The sequence below is a fragment of the Pleurodeles waltl genome, chromosome 1_2 (assembly GCF_031143425.1).
Source record: "Pleurodeles waltl isolate 20211129_DDA chromosome 1_2, aPleWal1.hap1.20221129, whole genome shotgun sequence".
Lineage (NCBI taxonomy): Eukaryota > Metazoa > Chordata > Amphibia > Caudata > Salamandridae > Pleurodeles > Pleurodeles waltl.
Genome location: NC_090437.1, coordinates 747,775,079 through 747,790,778, shown reverse-complemented (window position 1 = coordinate 747,790,778; position 15,700 = coordinate 747,775,079). Strand labels below are relative to the sequence as shown.

The 15,700-nt window shown below is 47.3% G+C and overlaps 1 protein-coding gene across 1 annotated transcript in view; it reads right to left on the bottom strand.

Moving 5' to 3' along the window:
* Positions 1–15,700, bottom strand: part of RXFP1 (relaxin family peptide receptor 1) — a 1,416,786-nt gene that overhangs the window by 17,823 nt on the left and 1,383,263 nt on the right. The window contains exon 17 of the mRNA XM_069243319.1: positions 15,245–15,463. Coding sequence (XP_069099420.1) covers positions 15,245–15,463 — 219 coding nt within the window. The remainder of the gene's footprint in view (positions 1–15,244; positions 15,464–15,700) is intronic.

The window sequence follows — 15,700 nt, the reverse complement described above, 5'->3', positions numbered from 1 at the left end:
CAGGGGGGAAAGAGGACAACCCTGCCTAGTCCCCTTCACTACCCTGTAACTCTCCAAGATAGTGATACCTGTACAGACTCTGGCCGTCAAGTCAGTATACAACAGTCTCGTCCAGGCGATGAACTGGTACCACAGCCCAAATTTGCAACGTCCCTCATATAAATAGCGCCATTCCAGGCTATTAAAAAAAGGCCTTTTCAAAGTCAATGGCAAATATCATCGCCTTTTGCTTTTCGTATCCATCACTATGAAGCAAAGCAAAAAGGTGTTGTATGTTCATTGCTGTTTGACGTCCTAGAATGAACTCAGCCTGGCCGATATGTATCAGATGCGGCATATGGCGCATGAGGCACAGTGCTAGTATTTGTCACAATTTACCTTTCGCTTACCGCCCTGATCAGGTGGAGATGACGTGCGGCCTCAGTTCTTGTAAATCCTGCTCTGGCCGAGGTAGGGGCGACCCCTTCCAGTAGCCACGGTGCTGCTGACAATAGTACGCCACCACAGTCTGTGCCCTCCAGAAGGAGTCCCAGAGAAAAAAAACCAAAGGGAAAATACCTCTAGACAGGAACTCCCTGGAATAGGAAAAAGGGACACAAAAGAGCCTGGACAATATCACTAGAAAGGCAGGGGGAAAAACAGGAGCAAAAACTGGAGTCTGAGAGAAAACCAGCCGGAGCGTGACCACCACAGGAAGAAGTGTTGCAACGCAAAGAGAAGAAGAATCTAACCCCTTATATACCCCTTAGCAGGAAGTGACATGCAGGAAGAAGTAGGCACGCCATCTTGGATTGGGAAAGGGGCTATAGAACAAGATAGGAAAGGCGCCATTTTTGTAAGGAGAACAGATGCATGCAGGGAAGAAGAAGAAGTGAGAATGGTATGCTGGGAAATGAAAAATCATGGCTCCACCAGGAAGAAGAAAGAAGAGGAGAGAAGTCCTAGATCAGGGCACCAGATAAGTCAGAGGGCGGGAGTCGCAGACGAGGGGCCCTGCAACCTAGAATACAGACCCCGGCCCCCACCGCGGTCCGACCAGGGGATGCCGTGGGAGCCCATGGCATCCAGTATTTTACTTAATATCTTATATTCAACTGATAGCATTGAGAGAGGGCGATAGGAAGGTACGTCCGTGTTTTTTTTTTCCCCCGGTTTCAGCAATGGAATGATCAGGGCTTCTCGAGCAGATACAGGGAGGGTCTGACATATATTGGCCTCTGCATGGACGGCCACTAGTCGCAGCCCCAATTTTGAGAGATATGTTGAATAAAATTCTATCGGTAGTCCATCTGGATCAGGTGTTTTATTACGCTCCATGCTGGCTATGACCGCTCTCGCTTCTGCTATGGTGTTCGCTGCCCCCAGTTCTGTTGCTTCCTGTTCCGACACAGCGGGAAGCAGGAGGTGTCCTAAGATGGTCCGAATCTCATCTGTTGGGTGTACTTTACTCGTGTACAGGTCGGCATAGTATTTGTGAAATTCACAGTCTGGGAATGAATGCTATGTCCCCCAGGATGTATTAGTTCAACTATAACAGATCCTCTTTTCGCCTGGTTCGCTAACCATGCCAGTAAGGAACTTGCACGGTCTCCTTCCACGTGTGTTCATGCTAAATAGGCCTTATATTCATAACAGTGCAATCGATCTATTGCTACTGCTGTTGCCTCTCATGCAGTTAGGAGTGATGCATGTATTTCTGGGGCATTGTGGCATTTCTGCGCAAGTTTTCGATGTTCCTGTTCAGCAAGCTCTAGATCCCGAAGCTGCACCCGACATTCGCCAGCAGCCGCTGAAAGACAATTCCCCCTAATACCTACTTTGAACGCGTCCCATTCTAGCAGTTTTGAGGCTGTTGAGCCCTCATTAGTCTTGAAAACATCTATTTCCATGCCAGTGGTATGTTTAAAGGCCTCGTCTTCTAGTAGAGATGAGCCCTTCCCCTTCCACCCCTGACCCCCCTCCCCCGGCATCCAGCGCGTCGAGGGGAGAGGACCTCCAAAGGTGAGTCCTTCCCTTTTTGGGGTTTTGAGGGGGGAGGGGAAACAGACACGGGGTGAAAGGAAAGGGTTTTTCCTTCCCCCCTGTGCCTGTTTTCACTAGATTCCTGCTCCACGATCGCAGGCAGGGCCCGCGATCGTGGAGCAGGAATCTCCACTAGACACCAGGGATTTTTTGGGGTATGTTTCTTTTGGGGGCGACCTGTTGGGCAAGGGTCGCCCCCCTGGGGGGCTATACTTTTTAGTATTTCGCCCCCCCCGGGGGCAGATCGCCGATTTTTCGGCGGATCTGCCCCCAGGGGGGTGCGAAATCGACTAGACACCAGGGATTTTGTTTTCTTTGTGTATTTTGGGGGCAACCCCTTGGGCAAGGGTTGCCCCCCCCGCGGGTCCATTTTATTTAGTGTTCCCCCCCCCCCCGGGTGCAGATCGCCGATTTTTCGGCCGATCTGCCCCCGGGGGGGGGGCAAAATCCACTAGACACCAGGGATTTATTTGTAAATAAAAGTTTCTTTTGGGGGCGACCCGTTGGGCAAGGGTCGCCCCCCTGGGGGGCTATTTTGTTTAGTATTTCGCCCCCCCCCGGCGGCAGATCGCCGATTTTTCGCCCGATCTGCCCCCAGGGGGGGCGAAATCCACTAGACACCAGGGAATTTGTTTTTATCGTTTATTTTGGGGGCAACCCCTTAGGCAAGGGTCGCCCCCCCGGGCAAGGGTCGCTCCCCCGGGGGTCTATTTTATTTAGTATTTCGCAGATTGACGATTTTTCGGCCGATCTGCCCCCGGGGGATGGGGGGGCGAAATTCACTAGACACCAGGGATTTCTTTATTATAAGTTTATTTTGGGGGCGACCCCTTGAGCAAGGGTCGCTCCCCTGGAGGGCTATTTTTTTTTTCTGTTTCGGCCCCCCCGAGGGCAGATCAGCCATGTTTTTGGACGATCTGGCCGCCGGGGGGGGTCGAAGGACACTAGGCGCCAGGGATTGTGTGGTGTGTGTGGTGTGTGTTTGGGGGCACCCCTTGGGCAACGGTCGCCCCCCCAAAGTGGAGAAAGTTCGTATTGGCCATCTCTGCCCCTATTTTTGTAGGCCCATCTGCCCCCAAGGAGGGCAGAAACCACCAATACGCCAGGGATTTTTTTTTTTTTCCTTTTTTTTTTTTTGTGCTGGGGGTGCCCCCTTTGGGAAGGGTCGCCCCCTAAAGGGGGCACAGAGTTGTTGCCCATTTCTGCCCCCCTTGGGGGCAGATTGGGCAATTTTTTTTACGTCTATCTGCCCCCGAGGGGGGAAGAATCCACTTAGGTACCAGGGACAATTTCTAAGTTCTTGGTGGTGGGGTGTTTGTCAACTGGCGAAGTATTTGTATTTGTGATTATAACAATTTATTTCTTCTTTTTCTTCTAGTTCAATGCTTTTGCTTCCTTTGCTGTGGATCCTTGCGGTTTTGGCAGTAGTTGTCCTGCGGTTTGCCTGGTTGCATGTTTTAGGTAAGTGAAAGGAATTTACTCCAAAGGAGTATTGTTGACATGCATGAATGGCATGTTTGTACGTGGTGTACTAAATGCAGTATTGTGTGTGAAATTGTCCTTAGATTTGAGCACAATGATATTTGTGTTGTCATATGTCTAATTTTCTTTTTTCTTTTTTCTTTTTAGTGGGATATCATTGGTGATTGCTGTGTCTGTGCAGAGTAGTTGCTTGGTGAGTAGCTTTTTCAGGCAAGTGAGTGGTATAGTTTTTTTTAGTACATAACTCTTTGTGATAAAGCTACACTTTGTTTATTACTTATTTTAGTGCTAGTTGTTGTTGGCAATCCATTTGTTGTTAGTGAGGATCATGGCTAGCCGCAGAGTGACCACTCAGCAGGTTGTTGGCATGCTCTTTGAGTCGTCTTCAGACCATGATTACGAGACTGACTCTGCATCTGAGGCAGAGGAGGAAGTGGGAGATTCTGGAAGTGAGTTTTTTGTCCGAGAGTATTCTTCTGATGAGGAAGCTACTCTCAGTACAGATGAAGGGCCTGTTGTAGAGGAGGACATTGATGTGCCAAGAGTGCAGCAGCCTGGGGCTGAAGGGTTTCCCATTAGAAGACCTGACACCTGGATTGCCCCAAACATGGAGCAGCCACAGTTACCTGCATTTACTGGTCTCCCAGGGTGTAGAGTTAATACGGAAAACTTTTTGCCTGTCCATTTCTTTCACTTGTTTGATGTATTTTTGGAAGAGATTGTGGAGCAGACTAATTTGTATGCAGAGCAATATTTGCGGGACAACGCTGTCAGACTTAAGCCTCAGTCTAGAGCTACTCAGTGGGTTCCCGCATATCTGGAAGAGATGAAAAAGTTTTTAGGTTTGACTTTTTTGATGGGGTTGATCAGGAAGCCGTCACTGGCTTCTTATTGGTCTACTAGTCCCTTGATGGCAACGGCTATATTTCCTGCAACTATGACACGTAATCAGTATTTGCTTCTTCTTCGTATGCTGCATTTTGTAGACAATGCTTTAGCCTTGCCACGAGATCACCCTGATTGTGACCGTCTTTTTAAGATTAGGCCTGTCCTTGATCATTTTGTAGATCGTTTTTCAGAGGTCTATGTTCCAGGCAAAGAGATAAGTGTGGACGAGTCTTTGGTCCTTTTCAAGGGGCGTTTAGTTTTTAAGCAGTACATTCCTAGTAAGAGGGCACGGTATGGGATTAAATTGTATATGCTGTCAGAAAGCAGTACAGGATATGTGTATAATTGCCGGGTCTACACTGGTAGGGATTCCAGTATTGACCCTCCTGGTTGTCCGGACACTTTTGGAGTTAGCGAAAAAATTGTGTGGGAACTTGGTAGACGGCTGTTTAACAAAGGTCACCATTTGTACGTAGATAATTTCTACACTGGAGTGCAGTTGTTCAAGGAGTTGTTTAGAGTGGACACTGTTGCTTGTGGCACAATCCGTTCTAACCGGAAAGGCTATCCAAGGGAGATTTTCTGTAAAAAACTTTAGAGGGGACAGTGCAGTGCCTTGCGAAATAATGAGCTGCTAGCTCTGAAATTTTCAGACAGGAAGGATGTGTACATGCTATCTACCATCCATGATGAGAGTACTTCCCCTGTGACTGTTTGGGGTCAGGTTGCGGAAGTGCGCAACCCTGCGTGCATTTTGGACTACAATAGGCACGTGGGTGGTGTTGATAGAGTAGATCAGTGGTTGGAACCTTACACTGCTCTTCGTAAGTCTTACGTGTGGTATAAAAAGTTGGCCCTACATTTATTTCATTTGGCAACTTTTAATGCCTTTATTGTATTCAAGGATTGTTCACCTGAGTCAAGGATGACATTTGTTAAATTTCAGGAGTCAGTGATAGAAAGCCTTATTGTGGTGGAACAGGCAAGAGTTCCTAGAGTAGAAGTGGTGGAGGATGTGGCTAGATTGAAAGATCGGCACTTTCCAGATCACATTCCTCCCACTCCCAAAAAAGACTTGCCCACAAAGAAATGTAGAGTATTTGCCCGGAGATTAATCCGGAGGGAGAGCCAGATGTACTGCCCCGAATGCCCTTCAAAGCCTGGGCTGTGTGTGCCCAGCTGTTTTAGAAGTTACCACACAAGGAAAAACTTCTGGGAAATACCGTGAGCGTAAGCTGTCTGTTTTTATATTTTCATATGTTTCACGGTTGGCATCTCTGTCATGTATTTAGTTAGAGCTTTTGTGTTTGTAGTTTTGTGCTTATTTTATAATTAGTTAGTGGTTTCTTTGTTGTTTATAAACAAAAAAAAAGTGATGGCGGTGTGCGTGGTGTGGCGCTTGGCTGGCGGTGTGCTTTGGGCGGCGCTTGGCTGGTGGTGTGCTTGTGGTGGGGCTTGGCTGGCGGTGTGCGTGGGGTGGGGCTTGGCTGGCGGTGTGCGTGGGGTGGGGCTTGGCTGGCGGTGTGCGTGGGGTGGGGCTTGGCTGGCGGTGTGCGTGGGGTGGAGCTTGGCTGGCGGTGTGCGTGGGGTGGGGCTTGGCTGGCGGTGTGAGTGGGGCTTGGCTGGCGGTGTACGTGGGGTGGCGCTTGGCTGGCGGTGTGCGTGGGGTGGCACTTGGCTGGCGGTGTGCGTGGGGTGGGGCTTGGCTGGCGGTGTGGGTGGGGTGGCGCATGGCTGGCGTTGCCAGCCAAACTCCAGTCCACACTCCCATCAGCTGGTGTGATTGTTGTATCAGACATGTGGGCGTATGTAAGTGATGGGCCCTTGAGTGGCGCTGTCTGTCGATGTGAGTGTTGTAATGTGCTGGGCCCGTGGCTGGCGGTGTGAATGGTCTTGTGCGTGTCATGTATGAAAGGTGTGTGAATGGACTGTAAAGCGGTTGGTGCCTTGTCGCGGCTTTACAGCTCACGAGCTGTGAGTCATTGGTTCAGTTTTTTGTCTTTCAGTTATTAACAGTGCATTTCATTTTTGTGAAATCTCTTGTCAATAAAATTTGATCTACTGAACCATCACTCACCCTTGTGCCAAATCCAACCAGTATGTGTGGTACAAATGACAAAACCTGCTCGCTGTAATCAGGCGTCGCAGCACACTTGAGACACACTAGGTGTCTCAGGTGGGACCCCGATGATGAAGCATGCCACCAACTTGGTTGGTGGGTGAGGGGTCTTTTTCACATAACCTAAGTGCTTTTCTTTTCACAATTTTAGTGTTTGGCACATCACAGACTTATGTGGACACATCAAAATGATATATTACAAAACTACCTGTGTTTGGGGGGGGAGGGGCCACCTATGTTTTTGGTCCTGGGTGCGGCCTTCATGTAGGGAAACCTACCACACCCAGACATTTTTTTAAACTAGACACCCCAAGGAGTGCAGGGAGACGTGGCTTGCGTGGATCCCCCAACATTTTCTTACCCAGACGCCTCTGCAAACCGCAAAATTTGCTTAAAAAAGCATATTTTCCTGACTTTTGTTTGTACGATCACCGCTCCAGCACAAAATTCCTACTCCCCAGCGTTCCCCTCAGTCTCCCAAGTAAAATGACACCTCACTTGTGTGGGTCCCCAAAGCAGAGTCAGCCTAAAGATGTATAAAAGAAGAATATGTCCTTATCAACTCGCTGTGCTATCCCCTCTATCTCTACAAGTTTTTGGCCTTATTCTGTTGCAGGCACCTGGCCCACCCACACAAGTGAGGTACCATTTTTATCGGGAGACTTGGGGGAACGCTGGGTGGAAGGAAATTTGTGGCTCCTCTCAGATTCCAGAACTTTCTGTCACCAAAATGTGAGGAAAATGTGTTTTTTTAGCCAAATTTGGAGGTTTGCAAAGGATTCTGGGTAACAGAACCTGGTCAGAGCCCCACAAGTCACCCCATCTTGGATTCCCCTAGGTCTCTAGTTTTCAAAAAAGCACTGGTTTGCTAGGTTTTCCCAGGTGCCGGCTGAGCTAGAGGCCAAAATCCACAGGTAGGCACTGTTTTCTATGAAAAAATGTGATGTGTCCACGTTCTGTTTTGGGCCATTTCCTGTTGCGGGCGCTAGGCCTACCCACACAAGTGAGGTACCATTTTTATCGGGAGACGTGGGGGAACGCTGGGTGGAAGGAAATTTGTGTCTCCTCTCTGATTCCAGAACTTTCTGTCACCAAAATGTGAGGAAAATGTGTTTTTTTAGCCAAATTTTGAGGTTTGCAAAGGATTCTGGGTAATAGAACCTGGTCAGAGCCCCACAAGTCACCCCATCTTGGATTCCCCTAGGTCTCTAGTTTTCAAAAATCCACAGGTTTGGTAGGTTTCCCTAGGTGCCGGCTGAGCTAGAGGCCAAAATCTACAGGTAGCTCTTTGCAAAAAACACCTCTGTTTTCTTTAAAAAAATGTGATGTGTCCACGTTGCGTTTTGGGGCATTTCCTGTCGCGGGCGCTAGGCCTACCCACACAAGTGAGGTATCATTTTTATCGGGAGACTTAGGGAAACGCTGGGTGGAAGGAAATTTGTGTCTCCTCTCTGATTCCAGAACTTTCTGTCACCAAAATGTGAGGAAAATGTGTTTTTTTTAGCCAAATTTTGAGGTTTGCAAAGGATTCTGGGTAACAGAACCTGGTCAGAGCCCCACAAGTCACCACATCTTTGATTCCCCTAGGTCTCTAGTTTTCAAAAAAGTGCTGGTTTGCTGGGTTTTCCCAGGTGCCGGCTGAGCTACAGGCCAAAATCCACAGGTAGGCACTGTTTTCTATGAAAAAATGTGATGTGTCCAGGTTCTGTTTTGGGATATTTCCTGTTGCGGCCGCTAGGCCTACCCACACAAGTGAGGTATCATTTTTATCGGGAGACTTGGGGGAACGCTGGGTGGAAGGAAATTTGTGTCTCCTCTCTGATTCCAGAACTTTCTGTCACCAAAATGTGAGCAAAATGTGTTTTTTTTGCCAAATTTTGAGGTTTGCAAAGGATTCTGGGTAACAGAACCTGGTCAGAGCCCCACAAGTCACCCCATCTTGAATTCCCCTAGGTCTCTAGTTTTAAAAAATGCACAGGTTTGGTAGGTTTCCCAAGGTGCCGGCAGAGCTAGAGGCCAAAATCTACAGGTAGACACTTTGCAAAAAACACCTCTGTTTTCTTTAAAAAAATGTGATGTGTCCACGTTGCGTTTTGGGGCATTTCCTGTCGCGGGCGCTAGGCCTACCCACACAAGTGAGGTATAATTTTTATCGGGAGACTTGGGGGTACGCTGGGTGGAAGGAAATTTGTGGCTCCTCTCTGATTCCAGAACTTTCTGTCACCAAAATGTGAGGAAAATGTGTTTTTTTAGCCAAATTGTGAGGTTTGCAAATGATTCTGGGTAACAGAACCTGGTCAGAGCCCCACAAGTCACCCCATCTTGGATTCCCCTAGGTCTCTAGTTTTCAAAAATGCACAGATTTGGTAAGTTTCCCTAGGTGCCGGCTGAGCTAGAGGCCAAAATCTACAGGTAGGCACTTTGCAAAAAACACCTCTATTTTCTTTAAAAAAAATTGATGTGTCCACGTTGCGTTTTGGGGCGTTTCCTGTCGCGGACGCTAGGCCTACCCACACAAGTGAGGTATCATTTTTTTCGGGAGACTTGGAGGGAACATAGATTAGCAAAACAAGTGCTATAGCCTCTTGTCTTTCTCTACATTTTTTCCTTCCAAATATAAGGGAGTGTGTAAAAAAGACATCTATTTGAGAAATGCCCTGTAATTCACATGCTAGTATGGTCACCCAGGAATTCATAGATGTGCAAATAACCACTGCTCCTCAACACCTTATCTTGTGCCCATTTTGGAAATACAAAGGTTTTCTTGATAGCTATTTTTCACTCTTTATATTTCAGCAAATGAATTGCTATATACCCGGTATAGAATGAAAACGCACTGCAGGGTGCAGCTCATTTATTGGCTCTGAGTACCTAGGGTTCTTGATGAACCTACAAGCCCTATATATCCCCGCAACCAGAGGAGTCCAGCAGACGTAACGGTATATTTCTTTCGAAAATCTGACATTGCTGGAAAAAGTTACAGAGTAAAACGTAGCGAAAAATTGCTGTTTTTTTACCTCAATTTCAATATTTTTCTTTTTCAGTTGTTGTTTTTTGTGTAGGAAACCCTTGTAGGATCTACACAAATTACCCCTTGCTGAATTCAGAATTTTGTCTACTTTTCAGAAATGTTGCGGTTTCTGGGATCCAGTGTTGGTTTCATGCCCATTTCTGTCACTGACTGGAAGGAGGCTGAAAAATGGGGTATGCCCCAGTAAAATGCCAAATTTGTGTTGAAAAATTGGGTTTTCTGATTCAAGTCTGCCTGTTCCTGAAAACTGGGAGGCTGGTGATTTTAGCACCCTTTGTTGATGCCATTTTCAGGGGAAAAACCACAAGCCTTCTTCTGCAGCCAACTTTCCCATTTTTTTGAAAAAAAAACGAAATCTGCACTGTATTTTGGCTAATTTCTTGGCCTCCTTCAGGGGAACCCACAAAGTCTGTGTACCTCTAGAATCCCTAGGATGTTGGAAAAAAAGGACGCAAATTTGGCTTGGCTAGCTTATGTGGACAAAACGTTATGAGGGCCTAAGCGCGAACTGCCCAAAATAGCCAAAAAAAGGCCTGGCACAGGAGGGGGGAAAGGCCTGGCAGCGAAGGGGTTAAGGAAGGAAAATACCTTATGATGTTTAGTCATGGAACGTATCACTCTAACATTCCACATGAGGAATTTTAGATTTAGTGTAGTATCCATTAACAGTAACTCGGAGAATAGGGTGACTGGCGCCCAGGCCCCTTGTCCGCCCTACAGGTACCCTACTCACAACTACATAATTATATGGCTTATCTAGGCAACATGATGTGGATTGAACTGTAATCAAACAACATTCTCCCCAACTCCCCAGGGCAAGGGACATAGGGCCAGATGTATCAAAGGGTTTTACCCATTCTGTGTCTATGGGAAAATGTGTTCATACATATGGCCCATAGTGTCTCCACCCAAACTGTCAAGCAACAAAACTTCAATATTGTTCATAATCACTACTGTGCAGGTCACAGTGTGTATGGGGGTGGTGACTTTGTTGCTCAGCAGCCGGGTGCTCCGGGATTCCCCCGGTCCACCTCACCCCCCTTGTCTCTTTGGATAATACGTGTGAGGTTTCCAAAATTACGTGAAAGAGGCATTAGTGTCAATAGTGGTGAGGAAGTATGCTTCTCTCTTCTTGCCATCCATCCACGGCCAAATCCACAGATTGGCAAATGGTGTTTTCATTTGGGCTCTACTGCGGTAGTCTGTTCTCTTTTATGTAAGTTTGTCAGCTGTGCTTGGGGTAACCACGGGTAGAGCCACGCTCGATTGGGTGGAGGTTGCTGTCTTGTTGTCGGAATCAGTCTGCTCAGCTCCCCTCTGTTGGTTCGAGGGCAATGTATCTCCTGGTGTCCCACCCAACAATGCAACTGCCGCCACCACCCATTGCCTTTTTTCCTGCACTTCTTTGGGGGTGGGTGGTCGATCCGGGATGATGGTTGTCTCCTCCTTGACCTGGGTCAGCATTTCCTCTTACTGTGCTGCGAAGTGGTGCTCAGGCCTGAGTCCGGTCTTGACTCCAGCCAGGCCCATGCTTCTTCCAGAGCAGTGAAGAATTCCACCCCTGTGTGGGTGACCACTCGGAGCCTAGCCGGGAACAACATAGCATAAGGGATCTTTAGCTCTCTGAGCCTGTGTTTCACAGAAGTATAGGCCGCCCTCCGCAGCTGGACTTCTCAGGAGGAGTCAGGGAATATGGATATTTTACTATTTGCAATTCTCAGCTCATCGTGCAGCTGAGCCTGGTGTAGTATGTGGTCTCTATCTCTGAAGTGAAGAAGTCTCACTATCACTGGCCTTGGAGGGGTCCCTGGAGGCAGTATTTTACTAGGTACTCTATGTACGCTTTCTAGTGCGAAGAAGGGTGAAAGTCCCTCTGGGGCTACCACTGTTTGAATCCAGTCCTCCATATACCCCACCATATCAGACCCTTTACTTTCTTCTGGAAGGCCTATTATCCTGATGTTGTTATGCCTCGCTCTGTTCTCAGTATCTTATCTTCTGCCCTATTTTCCAGTGCTTTGAGGCGGTTTTCCATGGTGTTCAAGCAGCTGTCGGTTAGGGCTAAGGCATGAACCGCTTCAACCAACTCCCCTTCCGTCGTAGTGACTCTCTCCGCTAGCCGTTTGTGGTCGTCCTGAAGGAGACCAGGTCTATACTCAGCGTGTCTATCTTGACTTCCAGCACTATCCGGGAAGCCGCAATGGCCTGGAGTACATCTTGATGCGTCGGTGTGGCAGGCGTTGTCTCCACTGTGGGGAGCGTGACTGGGTCCACCACATCCGTAGGTGATCTGAACTGTAATAGCCCCCCATATCGCAGTCTCTCTTTTTGAGGGCTTTCCCCATTTGGTGCCCCCCACCTCGGATGTGCCCCACTCTCCTGGCTCGTGCTCTGGAGTTGCACTGTGTTGAATTGCGCTATCCCGAAGTGGACTGTTTTCCCAGCTTGATCCGGTCTCTCAGGGCTCTGTGTGTCCCGAGTTGTGGATATGATTCATTATCCGTGTCTCCTCCGATTAGACTTCACCCCACACCCACTTTGTCATGGGAGGGCATTCCTCCCTGCGGCTCCACAGTGGTGCCCCGGTGACTTCTTCTCTGCGCCAGATCCCTTGTCCCCCTTCAGAAAGTGTTGCTGCCAACTACATTGGTTTGCTTCTTCGCAACTGGAAAATATGGAGCTTACTTCAGTATTTTTCTCCCTTCACTGTGCGCCCATCGTCTGGTACTGGCAGTAGGCCGGTGTTAGGTTTTCATTTGTGGTCATCACATGGCACTTGTGTCTCCTCTGACTATTTGGGCCATCCAGGGCGCCCTCACCCCTGTCCAGGTCCCGCGCACCTCCCCGCCCGGTGTGGAGCACCAGAGGTGCGCCGGGTGCCAGTCTCTGTGTTTGACCAATATGGATTCCTTTGCCGCTCAGGGCTGCAGGTCTGTGGTAGTTTGCTCGTCAGTTTGGGTATGTGCCCCGCCCCTCCAGGGCCCCACCGTCACTCCCCCTTCTTACTGGCAAGGTCACGATCCTCCGGCGTTGCCCCCAGCGCTCTTTTTTTCCGTTTCTCTGAGGTCCGGCCTCTACCTCGCATCTCGGAAGCGCTGCTCCGGTGCACACCCAATACTCCGACAAAAAAGGCCTTTGGGACTGACCGCAGTGCTCGTGCCACTGTCTCCCTGGAACTCCACTGACTCCACTCCTCTCCAGCAGCGAGACTCCAAGCTCTGCTCACCGCCCCAGTCGCCGTAACTCAGCAGTGCCACGCTCGGCTCTCAGTGGCTTTCACACATGGGGACGGCCGTTGTTTTGGGTGGGTGCGCTCCGCGCTGTGGAACGCTGATTCGGGGGGGCTGCAACAGCCTGTGTAACCATTTGCAGGTTCCCGGATGGCTCGGGGAACAGTAGAGGCCCCCCTGTAGGTTCCTCCTTGTAGGATGGCCTGTGGGGGTTACGAGGCAGCCACGGGTCCCGGAGCTCCCGTGTTCTACTGCCTACTCCATTCGATGCTTGGCCACACCCCCCATAAGTAGCTCTCCTTATAGTAATGGTTAGAGACCCCGGGATAGATGTACCATTCCAACTCCAGTCTGCACAGTAGGGATAGTGTTTGACTTTAGAGGGGTTACATTTACTATTCCCACTTCAATGTATGCAACAGTAGGGAAAGTGCTGAACTTTGTAAGGATTACATAGACCATTCGGACTACTAAATAATCCTATTTCATATAAAAAGTGCATACAATATGAATTAAAAAAATACAAAAAAAGATATAAATTAAATTGATTAAAATTGAATTCCTTTCCCTCCCTGCAACACAAAAAACACAAACACCCAAAAATAAATACTAAATATTTAAATAACAATGTTACTTAAACAAATTAAATAATAAAACAATACATTTTACAGATATGAAAACTGAAACATGTAACAGTAAATTAATAAATCAAACACATCATTTAAATAATAAATAAACATATACATAATTGTCAATAAAAATGTAATTAATATCAACAAAATACTTCACAATATAATTTCAGTACCTTCCAACCTTATTCCTCTACAAACCCAACAATCTGCTACTAAAATATAAATGACTTACAAAAGTAAAAAAATTAAAACCTAGGTTAAAATCTACAAATTCAACTAACATAAATAAAATAACAACTAAACACTTTACATAATTCTTAATCAATTAAATAATTAAAAATAATTAACATTAAAATTAAATTATAGTAACGTTCCCCCATTCTGCTACAAATCTACTACTACACCATAAATTACTAATTACATAAAAATACACATTTAAAATGACAGATTATGTAATATTCATGTAACACATTATTTTTAATCTCTTAGTTTGGTCATTCACCATCCGAAACACTATACAAGCTCAGTGCTGACTTTCAAGTCATTTTATGATATTGCTCCTCGTAGTCTTAGGGTCTGATTATGACTTTGGCAGTCATACCTCTGGCCCGCTGTAGAAGCGGTCAAGAAAAGGCAGCCAAGCCGACAGAATCTCAACCACCGCATTACCAGTTTCCCGCGGAGCATGTGGTGTGTGGGCAGCGTAGTCAGTGGCGTAGCGTGGGTTGTCAGCACCCGGGGCAAGGCAAGTAATTTGCGCCCCCTAACCCGTGGATTTTAGCACTCGCGAGTGCGAGCGCGCCCCCCCCAGATGTTGCGCCCGGTGCGGCCGGCCCCCCCTGCACCCCCCGCGCTACGCCACTGAGCGTAGTCATGGCAGTGGCATGCTTCGGCTACAGAAAAGAGTCTGAAGCCAATGCTGGCCATACTGCGGTGCCTTCTGACAATCGAGCACACTGTTTCCTTGCATCATGTTGTGCAAGTGCAACAGTGCGCACAGTGACCTTATGGCATTGGAGGCCACTACATGGACACCAGCTATGTTACACAAGGGCACATTCACCCTAGAGCCAATTATTTGGCTCATTACCTGCCTTTCTGCTGACTCTCGCATGGCAGTGTCAACTCCATGAAAAGGTCGTGGGAAAGGCAGGTTGTGATTAACCTGGTGGGAAAAATGCTGGGACATCTTTCTTTGGTTGCCTCTAGCCCTGATATTGGCAGTGACGGTGGTCTGGAGGCAGTGTTCCCACACACATCCTTAACGGGCAGTGGGACCGAAGAAAAGCGACCACTATTCCCTTACTGCCGAAGTAATAATCGGCCCCTTAGCCATAAAAAATAGACAGGACTGGAGTGACGGACCTCTCACCACCACACCTTATTGTGTGAGGGCAAACACCATCCATGTGTGTGGTCAACCTCCTACTGTCTGGTTTAATGGACATGCCATATAATATTTGTTCCAGACCTGCTAGAAACCGGATAAAAAACAAATTAATAAACTGGAAAACACTTGAAGAAAATTCTGTTGTTGGGCCCAATGCTGACGATCAAAACAGCAAAAAAAAACAATAAAACGAACAGGCAGCATACTGGTCGCATCAGCAATTCCAGCGAGAACTCTAACGTTCCTTCTTTCTTTCATATAAACCCTGCTTGCTTCCCTTCATGGCTTATTGAGAGCTCTGCCTTCCTACACCGTTTATCCAGGATGTCTTAAAAACCTCGTTCAAGACCTCTTAGTTTTTGTTGGACTACACAGCTTAGCAATTATTTTTATGACAATAAAGCAATTTTGAGTTGAGGAAAAAACTTTTGGTAGTGTGAAATTGAATACCTGGTATTTCGACCTGGAGTAGAGACAGCAGCTTTAGTATAAAAATGGGTATCCAACACAGTGCGTCAGTAAACACAATAAAGAAGAAACGTTTGGCCAGAGTCATCTCCTTCTGGATGTGGTTATGGATTTCTGTCGCTGTCATGGCAGTCTGGTGAATGCTGTAAAACATGCTGCTGTAGGAAAACACAATGATGATAAAAGCTGCCAAATTGACACCTGTTTCGGAAGAAAACACAACACATTAGTATCAATGGCTTCACAAAATGTGCCTTTCAGTTGTAGCAGGAAAGAAGATAAATATATAGGGTGTAATGCAGGGCTTGTTCCATAACAAGCATGGGAACTGGATGTAGGGGGTTCTGCAGCACCCCAAATAATCATGCTAAAGTTCAGAAGGTGAATAATCAATAAAGATGCCTTTACACTTTGTTTTTGTCAAATTTGCTATGCCTT